The sequence below is a fragment of the Camelina sativa genome, chromosome 4 (assembly GCF_000633955.1).
Source record: "Camelina sativa cultivar DH55 chromosome 4, Cs, whole genome shotgun sequence".
Lineage (NCBI taxonomy): Eukaryota > Viridiplantae > Streptophyta > Magnoliopsida > Brassicales > Brassicaceae > Camelina > Camelina sativa.
Genome location: NC_025688.1, coordinates 5,807,310 through 5,819,905, shown reverse-complemented (window position 1 = coordinate 5,819,905; position 12,596 = coordinate 5,807,310). Strand labels below are relative to the sequence as shown.

At 37.3% G+C, this 12,596-nt stretch overlaps 2 protein-coding genes across 2 annotated transcripts; both read right to left on the bottom strand.

Annotated features, from left to right (window-relative positions):
- LOC104783570 lies at positions 4,111 to 6,839 on the bottom strand. The gene is made up of 2 exons (XM_010508712.1): positions 5,562 to 6,839; positions 4,111 to 5,436 (listed from the first exon to the last, which is right to left on the bottom strand). The coding sequence occupies exons 1-2, from the start codon at positions 6,837 to 6,839 to the stop codon at positions 4,111 to 4,113; spliced, it is 2,604 nt and encodes an 867-aa protein (XP_010507014.1).
- Positions 7,338 to 9,608, bottom strand: LOC109124970 (acyltransferase-like protein At3g26840, chloroplastic). The gene is made up of 9 exons (XM_019244548.1): positions 9,486 to 9,608; positions 9,251 to 9,372; positions 9,046 to 9,154; positions 8,820 to 8,950; positions 8,333 to 8,699; positions 8,129 to 8,242; positions 7,900 to 7,985; positions 7,708 to 7,817; positions 7,338 to 7,638 (listed from the first exon to the last, which is right to left on the bottom strand). The coding sequence occupies exons 1-9, from the start codon at positions 9,606 to 9,608 to the stop codon at positions 7,448 to 7,450; spliced, it is 1,353 nt and encodes a 450-aa protein (XP_019100093.1). The 3' UTR covers positions 7,338 to 7,447.

The window sequence follows — 12,596 nt, the reverse complement described above, 5'->3', positions numbered from 1 at the left end:
AATCAATGATTTATATATAAAGAACGTATCAAATATGGTGTTATATATTTAGAATTTCACAATTATGGTAAATGAGTATTGAAAGATATTGCATTTAAATTTTCAGTTGAAAATATGGTACAAACAAATCACACCTATCCCTATATTAGTAAAAGAGAAGTACAACTTCTACCTATACCCAAAATATCATTAAGGGTAGATTAGTCTTTAAACATGTGTTGGGTCGGGTTTAATTTAATTAATTACCCGAGATTTATCAATCAGATATTTGAGATGTACACCCCAAAATTAGAGTATTAGTATTCGGATACAAACGGTATGGTTATAACCACTAACGAGAATATAATTTAGCATTTACTATTGTTTACAAAAATGGTTTGGCGAGAAAGCTATATTTTTGGAAACAAGACTTACGAAATTTAAAAATTTTATATATAACATTTATATAAAGATACCTCAATCTTTATAAAATATTTTAATTATTAAATCATACAGTATTTTCATATTGGAAATCTAAATAATTACTATCCTTAAGTGATTGTAACAAAGAAACTATATAGTAAAGATTTAATTACCTAATAAATGTGATAATTTTAACAATATGCAGTTATATATATAACAAGGAAATAAAAGATTGCTATATGAAAATAGAAAAAAAATAAATTATTGTTTTATTTTTAAAAATCTTTGATATAACGAATCTAAAAAATGCATAAAAAAAAATCTAACACCATTTTAATATTTAACAAAAATTAATATATAGTTAATGAAATATTCTTTGTATTTTCAGAAATATTATAAAATATTTAAAAAATTAAACTTTTTAAGCATGTGCGAATATTCTAATAAATTCTATATTTAAAATAGTAATAAATTCAAATTCAAAATGAAAATCAAAATTAATATTTACTTTCATAAGGAAACCATAATAAAATCTGTTTACTTGAAAATTATATGAATTCTCAAAATATCTTATAATAAATGCTTACCAAAATCAATTCAATATATAATTAATTCTTGACTATATTTTAGGAAAAGAATTAAAAAGGAAATTAAGAGTTTTTTGCATTGTCAACTGAATCCGAACATTACTTAACTCTATAAACACTTCTTTTATTCACAAGCCCAATTCATCTCATCCTTATTTTAAATAAAATGAATAATTTACATCTTCAAATTATCTCTTTCTCATTTGTTTATTATCAAGTTGTTTATCTATATCATATTAGAATTTATCATTTGCATGTTTGTTATTTTTGAATTTGCATGTGAATAATTAATTATTCTCATTGTGTAGTACATATTGGCGTAGCTAATTTCTTTCATATAATATTTTTTTAATCCACTAAATAAGTTATAAATCACATTATTATTTCTCATAGTGTTGCATGTCATATTTATAAATGCACAATTATACAATAATGAACTTATAATAGTACTTCTAGAACCAAAAATAGTAAAATGAATTACATATCGATTGATATTCCGTCTTGCTGTCTATAATTCCTCTATTTCGTTTGTTTTTATTGTATAAAATTTTATTATATTGCTAACTACTCACTTTTATTTTTGTGTACTATATTATATAAAATTATTGCACAAATATATGTTTCACAGAACAACACAGTAAAATTATATAAAAACAGCTTAACTATCTAATATATTATCTTTTTTTTTTTTTTTGTATGAATGTTAAATTATATTCACCAAAAAAAACAACAGTGGTCCAAAGTTGGTTTTACAATTTAGAACAATAATTTAACAACCAAAGAGTTTAAGAGACGGATATGGTTTGGAGAGGATGACTTCGAAACCAGAGTTGGAGTCCATTCTCATAGCCAGAGGTGGAGGTCAGTGTGAGCAAACGGTTACGGACTTGCTTGTCGATGAAGCGGCAAAGGGTGGATGACGAAGTGGGAGCTTCTCCGTGCCTTCGAGCATTACGTTCCCGCCATAGGCTGTGTAGAGTGGACTGGAAGACATACCGCAGGACAAACAGGGGTAGACGTGGAGTAGAAGAGTCCACGAGCAGAGAAGCCAATGTCGTCCAAGACGTGGTGAACCGGGGTCCCATCAAGTTGTGAACAAGAGTAGACCACACGTTCGAGGAATAGGAGCAGGAGAAAAAAAGATGTTCTCTCGTTTCCCCACAACCCTGACAAAGAACACAATCTCCATTTGCAGCAGCATTCCACTGAACTAACTTGTCACCAGTAGAGAGCCGATTATGGTGAGCAAGCCAAGCTATAAAGGCGTACTTAGGTGTTGAATGAGTGAACCAAACGCCTGCAGACCAGGGACAGGGAGCGTTTGGTTGCCTTATCAAACACCAAGTATCATAGGAAGCGAATATACTCTTAAAAGAACCATTCCTTTGTTTCCAGAGTGGACGATCACTACCTTGAGGTTGCACTGAATGGCGGATAGAGTCAAGAGCACCCTCAATCTGATTCAGAATATCAACACGATGTCGTCTTCGTCTATGCGAGAGGGCCTCTGCCACAGTACTCTTCTGTGGGATCCCCATATCAATACTACCCCGGTTCCCAAGTTGAGCAAACAGCGGACCAATAGGGCTCCAAACATCAAACCAGAATGAGGTGTCAGTGCCCGAAGATATCTCCTTTTTATGTAGATTCGCTGCAAGGTCACGGTATTTCAAAAGCTTCCTCCACATCCATGATCCACCAACACTCCTCTCATTGACAGAGAAAAGCGAACCAGTGCGGATCAAGTTCCTTCGAACCCAGTTGACCCAAAGAGAGGTACTAGCAGACACTAGTCTCCAAATGAGTTTCAAAATACACACTGTGTTCGTATCCTGCAGACGACGAAGCCCCAGCCCTCCCTCATGCAGTGGTTTGCACACGTCAAGCCAAGAGATTCTGGCCTTTTTTGTATTTAGAGCCGGACCAGACCACAAGAAAGCCGAGAAGAGACTATCAATCTCCTGAAGGCATCTCTTCGGCAAACGGAAAGCAGAGAACCAGAAATTGGTGAGACTAGATAGTACCGACTTTATCAACTGAAGTCTACCTGCAAAGGACAAAAACCGACCAGTCCAGCAGGATATACGACTACGAATACGCTCAAGAAGAGGAAGATAGTCAGCATGTGTCATAGAACGGGTGAGGAGAGGGAGTCCCAGGTAACGAACAGGGAGTGAGCCCACAGAGAAGTGGAAGTGCTGTAGGATGTCGTGTTGATGTTGAGTTGAAAAACCAGCCATGAACAACGTGGATTTCTGAAGGTTTATTCTGAGGCCCGAGACAGCGGCAAACCTATCAAAAACAGCTAGAATCGCCGCTATGGAGTGTGAGCTCCCATCAGTAAAGATGAGAATATCATCAGCAAAGCAGAGGTGTGTGAGGTTCATTGTTTTGCAGCGAGGATGATAACCAATGCAGTGATCAGTAGCAGCCTTATCCAGCATTAAGGACAGGACATTCATACAAATGACAAATAGATAAGGGGATAGAGAACATCCTTGCCTCAAACCTCTTTTGTTTTGGAAATAACCAGCTAACTCCCCATTGACTTGCACAGAGAATGAAGCAGAGCAGATACAAAGTTCTATCCAATGAATGAAATCCGCGGGGACATTAATAGCTTTGAGGATATTGATAAGAAAAGGCCATTGCACTGAATCAAAGGCCTTGGAGATATCAATCTTCATCATACACCGAGGGGAGATGGATTCCTTGTGATAGTCCTTTACCAATTCAGAAGCAAGCAACAGGTTCTCCATCATAAGCCTATCCTTTATGAAAGCTGACTGATTAGGAGCAATGAATGAAGGCAATATAATCTTCAAACGATTAGCAATAATCTTGGAGACTACCTTATACAACACATTGCAGCAAGAAATAGGACGGTAATCCTTCATCTCCGTAGAGTCGGATTTTTTTGGGATGAGAGTCAAAATTGTTGAGTTTACACCTTTAGGGAGGAAGCCTTTAAGGAAGAAAGATTGAACCGCAACAACGAAGTCTCGTCCTATAACTGACCATGCTTGCTTAAAGAACTCAACAGTATAACCATCCGGACCAGGGGACTTACCAACCGGCATCTTAAATAGCGTGTGTCGAATCTCCTCATCAGAAACCAACTTCAACAAACCCTCANGGACTTACCAACCGGCATCTTAAATAGCGTTTGTCGAATCTCTTCATCATAAACCAACTTCAACAAACCCTCCTGTTGAGGAGAAGAGACACGAAATGACACTATCTCCTCTAACTGAGAAACACTCATCCCCTCATAGTCATTTGGCTCCAAAGTTAGAAACTCCTCAAAGAACCTTACTGCCTCCGCTTTAATCTCCGGTTGAGTTTTTGCAATGGAGCCATCCTGACAGAGAATCTCTCGAATAGCATTATGGCCTTGTCGAACCTTGACAGCTCTGTGAAAAAATTTGTTGTTCTTGTCACCCACCAATAGCCAGTGTAACTTGGACTGTTGTTTCAAAAAACATTCCTCCAGATCAGACAGATGATTCCACCGCTGAAATGCTTGGTCCTCAGCCTCCTCCGCAGCCGACGAGGGATTTGAGAGCGTAGCAAGTTGTTTCTGGCAAAGATCCTTGTGGGAAACCTCCACCTGCTCTGAGAGTTTACTAAGCTTTCGGCGACTTAAAGACCTTAATAGAGGTTTTAGTGCTTTAAGCTTCTTGGCAAAACGAAACATAGCAGAGGTAGAGTGATAGAGGCTCTCCGAGGTATCCCAGAAAGCTTGCACGGTGGAAAGAAACTCTGGACAGGACATGATAGCATTCGTAAATTTGAATGGCCCTCTAGGTTTGCAGACTTGGTTCCCTACTGAGAAACGACAGCGAAGGTGGTCTGAGCAACCACCAGCTTCGAAAACACCATAAGCATCAAGAAAGCGACGACTCCAATCCTCATTAACCAGAATACGGTCTAACTTCTTACAAATTAGACCTTCAGCTCGCTTGTTTTCCCAGGTAAACAGAGGACCATGCGAAGGCATGTCTGTTAACGAACAATGCCGTATCACATCCTGAAAGTCCCGCATCCCACTAGTGACAAAGGGGTTGTCATCATAAGTAGAGTGCTCAACACCATCAAGTATTTCGTTAAAATCTCCAACTATCACCCAAGGCTGATTTGTAAAAAGTGGGGAGTCAAAATGTGACTTAAGATCCTCCCAAAGCTCCTTTCTTTCTTCAGCCAAATTGTATGCATAGACAAACGAGACAAAGAATTCCATAGTGTTACCAGGCAAAAGAATTGAGCAGGTGACGACCTGACCACTCTTAAAAACCGGCGTTACACGCACATCGTCCTTCCATACCACCCAAATACGACCAAGATCATTGAACTCATAGTTAGTAATCGAAGACCATCCACGGAACACTGAAGAAATGATCCTAGGGGCCTTAGTTTCCTGGACACGCGTTTCAAGTAAACACCCAAACTGCAGAGATTCAGTTTGCAACCAATCACGAACAATAGAATGTTTTTTAGTTTTGTTAAAACCACGCATGTTCCAGAAAAAACCAGACATTAATGGCGAGTTCGGGAGTTCTTCTTACTCGAGACGCCAGGAGGAGCCCCCTTGGCTTGCTGAGAAGAAGACTCCGAAGTAGTCTTGTGTAACTGTTTCGTCTGCCGTGGCAGAGAAGCACGAATGGGAACATCCAATGCAGCTGTCTGCTTTGTTGGAACTACAGTAGCTAAATTCTTTCCTGCAGGCTCTGTAACTACAGCAACCGGGTCCGGAGCAACCGGAGCCAAATGATCAGAGTTAGCCATTTCCGAGTCACCAACATCCTCTGTATCCCCCAGAACCGAGAATCTAGAAGAGCCGGAAACAGTAATATGTCCTACAGCAGACGGACTACGAGCTTTGTCAGAGTTCTTACAGCCCTTCCCGGGAGAGACAACTGACCAACCGGCAGCATCATCCACTTGAGAAGGAATGTCCTTACTCACACCTGCAGCAGCAGTAACTGCAGTTTGCTGAAACGGGACCAGAGGAGGAACCTCTGCCTCCTTAACCTTTTTCGGAGAAACTATTTCCCCTTCTTCAATAACAACATCAGAATCTTTTGGAGGGGACACTGGAGCAGACACACAGTCATCACTAATGTGCCCCCACCCGTTACATCGAGAGCATTTCGGAGGGAGCCAGTGGTACTGGAACTCCACAGTTACATCCTCTGTTTTTGACAATTGAAAACGAAACGTGGAAGGCAAGGTTTGCGTAAGATTGACATCCACAAAAACCTTAGCCTCACTAAACCGACTGCACAACTCAGTATCCGGGTGTAACCTAATAGGATTACCTATTGGGCTGGTCAAAAAACCGAGACCCTCCCAAGAAAAGAGAGAGTGAGGAACATTCTTCAGAGAAACCCACAAGGGCATCGAAGAGATAACAGGCTGCGCATCCTCTGGAAGGGGGGACCATTTAGCGAGCATCATAGGTACTCCCGCAATATTCCACATTCCACGTCTCAAAACTCTCTTCCTGGTAGCCTCATCACGAATACGGAAACGAACAGAGGTTGCAGAATTTTCATAGACATCTATTCGGACTGACTTATCGCCAAGAGGCCAGATCTTGTTGACTATTACATGAATTTTTGCAACATGCGGAGCCGCTGAAGGAAACCTACCTACCAAGAAATCGTCCCAGAGAGGAACCGAATCCTGAAGCACCACATCAGGAACCACAATCGTTGGGACTCCATCCACCCAATTAACATCATAGTCATGTTTCTTAAGCGAAGGACGCTTAGTCACTGCAGCTGCATAAGATGGTTGCTTATTTTGCGAAGAAGACTCGTCCCCCTGAGGGGGATCTACCTCCGACATAAAGGCTTACCGGTGGTGGCCGTCACAAGCCCTAGCGTGAGGGATACTCAGAAAACCCTAATGTCGCTTTTGGAATCGCACTTTCCTTAATTAGAAGCTTCGCTTTTTTTTCTCTAACTATCTAATATATTATCTATCGCATCAGTTCTAAAATATTCCTCCGCGCTAAGCGCGTGGCCGATTCTAGTTAAAATAATAATTGAAGACACTTTAGAAAAGTTAGAAAACATAGATGCCCATCGACTCCGTCTCTATAAATACTACTAGCATGTATAAACACAAGCGTCAATTAATCTCTAACTTGATCCTTAATTTGCATTTTTAGAAAGTAGTTAAAATGTTAGTCTGATCCTTAAGCCACATCACATATGACGGCATAAGTCCCCTCAAATTGGTTAAAACTTGACATCTTATGAAGTAAGAGGTAGATAAGATTCATGTCAGGGACGTTCAATTAAATAATCTTGTCTTATTTTCCATGTAACAATTAAAAGATTTTAGATCACTAAAGAATCAGAATCTTAAAATTTCTAAATATCATATGATTAGATGTGTACAACATATAAAGAGCCACATCATAGTTTAAAAAAATAAAAGAGAGATTTTATTTAGAGATCAAACGTAGGAATTTCAGAAGACCAACCATGTGTTGCTTGATACAACATCCTTGGCAACAAGTGTCGGTAAGGATCACTCTCTCTTTTCATTTTTAAATATGCAACGCATTGTTCAACCTCAGACTTGACTTGCAAATAAAGCTCGTGTGCCTTCTCTTTGTCTTTCAGCTCTTTCTCCTCACCTGCCATTATTGTAAGTATTGAGGTTAGTGATTTGAAGTAGAGAGCATACACTTTGATTAAATACGTACCTGCTGTTTCTATTGGTTTGCCAAAGTAATAGTAGAACCGCCCTGGAATCTTAGGTATAATTCCTGGTAAATAGATATCTTGGTTCCCCAATTCGCTCTCGTCGCCTTCCCTGACGTTCAAAACCAATGTTCATATGAGTATTACTTGAAGTATTTTGAGAACAATATATAAATAGTGTGTGATGTAACAACCTTATGTTGCCAGCGTCGTTTGTTGCCTTTTCCACTAAATCCTTCAAGATAGGGATGTTCCTTTGATCATTGGAATCCAGGACAATCTAGGAAATTCAAAGTTAACTCATAACTGAGGTTCGGGTAGATATAGAGTGCAGCATATGTGGAGTTATTGTCATTCTAGGTTGCTGATTTGCTAACGTGTAAACATGAAGGAAGCGGAACAGAGTAGATAGATAAAGCTTACTTCGCAGATGTCGTCTTCTCCAACAACACCAAAAGGAACTATTTTAGCCCCAAACTTAGATGCAACTCTCACAAACTCGGATCGTTCTGGCCAAAACAGCTTGTATGCTTCACCCTGCATAGTCACTCTGTACATTTAAGCCTCTAGAATAAGAATGTCCAAAGAATGTAGAAACCGTAAAAGGTTAATAAACTATACTGTCACCTTTCTATGCAAAGCTTCACGGACACCTCCAGGATACAAAAGCACATGAGCCTTTTCACGCAGTAGTTTGTAGATACTGAAATTGGAGACTGGGACTCCACCCATTATCTTATATTTGTCAAACATCTTTGTATCGACTACCGAGTCTGGGAGATTCTTAAATACCAGCGGATGTGTCAAACCCCGCAGGTGAATATTCCTCTCTTTCATGAGTTGAAGTACCATTGGAGCCAACTCAAATCCCAATATCATGTGATAACCAACGTACAGAACTGGTCCCTCTGATGGTAATCCTTCGAGGCTCCTTACAAGTGTGCCGTCTTCTAGAGTTGACAGCATTACAGGAGAAGTACCATCCAATAGAAATCTGCACAGCAGTACATATAATTCAATATCCACTATAACTATATACTTATAGTCTGATTTGTTTTGCTAAGCATACAGAAAAAGTAAGATATAGATCAGAGCAATTAGTGAGGAATTTTACCGATGATCGTCTACTTGTTGTTTTAACTCATATCTGGTAGGCATAATGTAATCCGTAATGTGATCATGAGACTTCCCACGGCGATAAAAACAAGTACACTTGATTATAGTAGCCAGATCTACGCCTTCCTCCTAACATGAGATGTAAAAGAGATTGTTGAAGTGTTGGTTACAAATTTGTATCGATGCATATTTCTTCTATTATTGGAGGAAGAGAGATCACTAACCAAAAGGGGAGACTGTCCATTGTCATCAAGCTTACGGACTATACATTTTGGCAACGTTCGCGAGTATCTGTCAATGTCTTCCTCGTTCAGCAGCCACTGATCGCGTCCACTGCAATAGTCATAACAAGGTATTGAAAAATACTTATGCTCCAAGCTATAATTAATACCTCTTTACAAGTAAAAGATATTCAGAAATTTATTGGACCTCATTAGTAGGAGTGTTTCCGCTCTGACTGAGTATATGTGAGAATTCACAGAAGCAATAGCATACTTAAGCATTTCCAGTTTCCAAAGCAGCGTGTCCTTAGGAAACATCCTACTGATAGTCTGAAAATATATTTTGATCACATTACTAGATGAACACAAGAACTGAAACTGAATTGTGTAGTCGATAAACCGAAAACCGAATAGATCATAACTGTCTAAGAAGGAATACTTACAGGAAGATTTGTTGAAACAGCAAGGATATCCCTTAGCAACCCTCCACCCACTCCGCCCATTCGCTGGCTAAAAAATTCATTTGACAATGCCTCTAACATTTTAGTCAGCGGATCGCCTACCATAACAAAGAAACAATAGATTATAATCATGTTTTGTTTGTTTGATTGGTTTCGGTTGTTTTTGTCAGCTTTAGTTTATAATCTATTTTATTTTGCATTAGCTCAGGTAAAGATTGCAAGTTATGAGAAGAAAGACATGAAGTAAGACAGAGAGAAGAAAAACTGGGTTTAGAGTTTTTGGTTTCTTTTAAGGGAGATTCTCAAAAATAGCACTAATTTAAGCTTTTATTCTAAAACTAGCACACAATCTTAATTATTCCAAATATAGCACAATTTTAATTTTGGGAGAAATTACATAAATAAATAAAAAATAAAATATAAAAAATAAAAGGAAGGGGAAAATGCAGCAATCGTCTATGCAAAAATCCTAAAAAACTCTAGTTGAATTAGAGAGGCTCGAAGGAGGAGGAGACAGCGAATGAAATCAGTTTGATTTTGAGTAATGATGCAGCGAATGAAATCGGAGATAATGATGCCACCAGCGCTTTTCTCTTGTTGTAATGCTTTTTAATCTCAGATTTTAAACTCACGGTAAGATAGATATTTTGGATTCTCGATGTGAAGCTCGATTCTGGAGCAGAGGAAGTGATGAGTTTCGTGGAAGAACGCTTCTTCCCAGAAAAGCCATTGTTGCAGTTTGACATTGTCGTTGTTAATTTGCTTTTTAGACTATGAAAGAGAATCATTTTCTAGGTCCTTCTTATTTGACGTGGGTAACCTTAAAGATCTCATCTTTCTTTATTTTCCTAGAAAAATTCCAAATTTTTAACTTTGGTTGTTCAATTTGTGTGTTGTGAGTTTTGACATTGTTTTTTTGATTGGTTCTTAATAAAATTAATTATTGTGTATAGTTTTTGATGTTTTTCAGCTTCTCCTTTTGAACAAAACTACTCTTTTCTAATTCTTTGAGGGTGAGTTAAAAGTGTTACGAGTGTGTGCTGTTTTATACAAGATTGGAGAAGATGAGGGTTTTAGATGTATCAATGGTGGTTCATAAACACCATGTGTGGCGTTTGTTCACTTGTAATATTGTAGTGGTCAAGATTGGAGCTTTAGATATATTGAATGATGTTTTATACCATCTGTTGTGTTTGTTTAGTTGTAGTAACTTTGTAGAGATGCGGATTTGGTCAGAAGAATTGGAGCTGCAACAACACTCCAAGAAATTTAGGAAGGATGTCTTGAATTTAAGGAAGGCTTTCATTAAAAGGAATAAACAAAGAAAACAGAGCATACACGCCACCCTATTGAGTTTTGTTGATAGCTCGCAGAATTCTTCCACATGTTCTTGTAACTTTAAAAATCAGAACCCAACACCCAACAATTCTTGGAAATTCAGGAAGGATTCCACGGAATTCAGGAAATATTTATTGAACTTCAGGATGACCTTCATAAAAATTTTGGATTTCAGGATGAACTTGAGGTTGACCTTCATAAAAGCTTAGATATTGGTAAATACCTAGATATGTACAAAAATGATATCATTACCCTCTCACTAATGGAGTATTCTTTCATATATTGAGGCATGTGTCGACAATTCATAGGACTATGTTCCTTAATTCAGTTTTACTTTCTCTGTTTTAAGACATGTATGATGTTTGTAAAACCTTTTTAGATTGCTTTGGTACTTTTATGATGTATCTGCATCATATTTTTCTGTTAGCACTTTATTTTAAAAGTGATTGAACTTCATGAAGGATTGTGTGAAATTCAGGAAAGATTTTATGCAATTCAGGAAGACTTCCTTGAATCGGACCAACCAATTTGATTCTCCTTGATGAATACGAATACGAATACATCAATCTATGTGAATTCAATATCCATCAAATCATGAACGATAGCCTAATTCTATAATCATTGCATCGTTGAATCAAATTTGTTTTGCTTTTACTTCTGATAACATAATTTGGAGTGATAGATTTTGTCTCCTACGAGATTGAGTTTGATCCTTCATGGTGGTGCCGCTCTCTGGAGAAGAAAGCCACTATTAAATTCCGGTTACATGTTTGCCTCCACCGCCGCTTCTGGTAAATAAGGATGTGTTTAATTTCATTCATTACTTTTCATAATCGAGAAGAGGTTTGCTGGAGAAGAGGACGAAGGCTATGATTGTTGGAGATACTGGAGACGACAATTGCTAGAGGAAGAAGATGCCAGGAGAAGATAAAAACGACATCGTCATAACTAAACGGAGAAGAAGACGAATAAAAAACAGATATTTTTTAGAGGATTAATTAATATAATAAAATTTGCTACTTTTGGAAAATTTGAATGTGTATACTAACTTTGGAATAAAAATCTAGAATAGTACTATTTTAGGGTATTTCTCTTCTTTTATTTAGTGTTTGTTAATTGATTGTCTAATATTGATTCTGAACGTAGATACAAGTTACCTAATAAGCCATAGCTTTCATATTTACCTAAGGCTTGTGTCGATCTTAACGTGAAAGGATTGATAAACCTGATAGCTGTGAATTTGTGTCATAGAAATACTAATTTTAGTGCATATGTTAAACAAAAGACGGTGCATATGTTGTCACGATAAATGAGTTGTAATTAATAATTTATATTGTAAATTCAAAATTTGAAAAGATAATGTATTTTAAACATTTTAAAGATTTAAAGATTGAGATAACTAAAAAAAATTTGAAAGTTTGAAAAGGGTAATTTTAATCATGAGAAATATCCTAAAATAATTCTAAAATATTTTTTTAGAAAATTATAGTACACACTCAACAAACTTCCAAAAAAATATCACTATATACACAATTACAATATTTTAATTTTATATACCGATTTTTATTTACGTTTGGGTTCTCCATTTTATATTTAGGGTAAATGTTTGATGAGGGTAGGGTTTAATATTTAGAATTTAAGGTTTAATTTTGAAACTTTCAAAAATAACACTATTTACACTTTTACAATATTTTAAATTTCTTTTTACATTAGTTTTTAGGTTTGGATTCTCTGTTTTACATTTAGGGTATATTT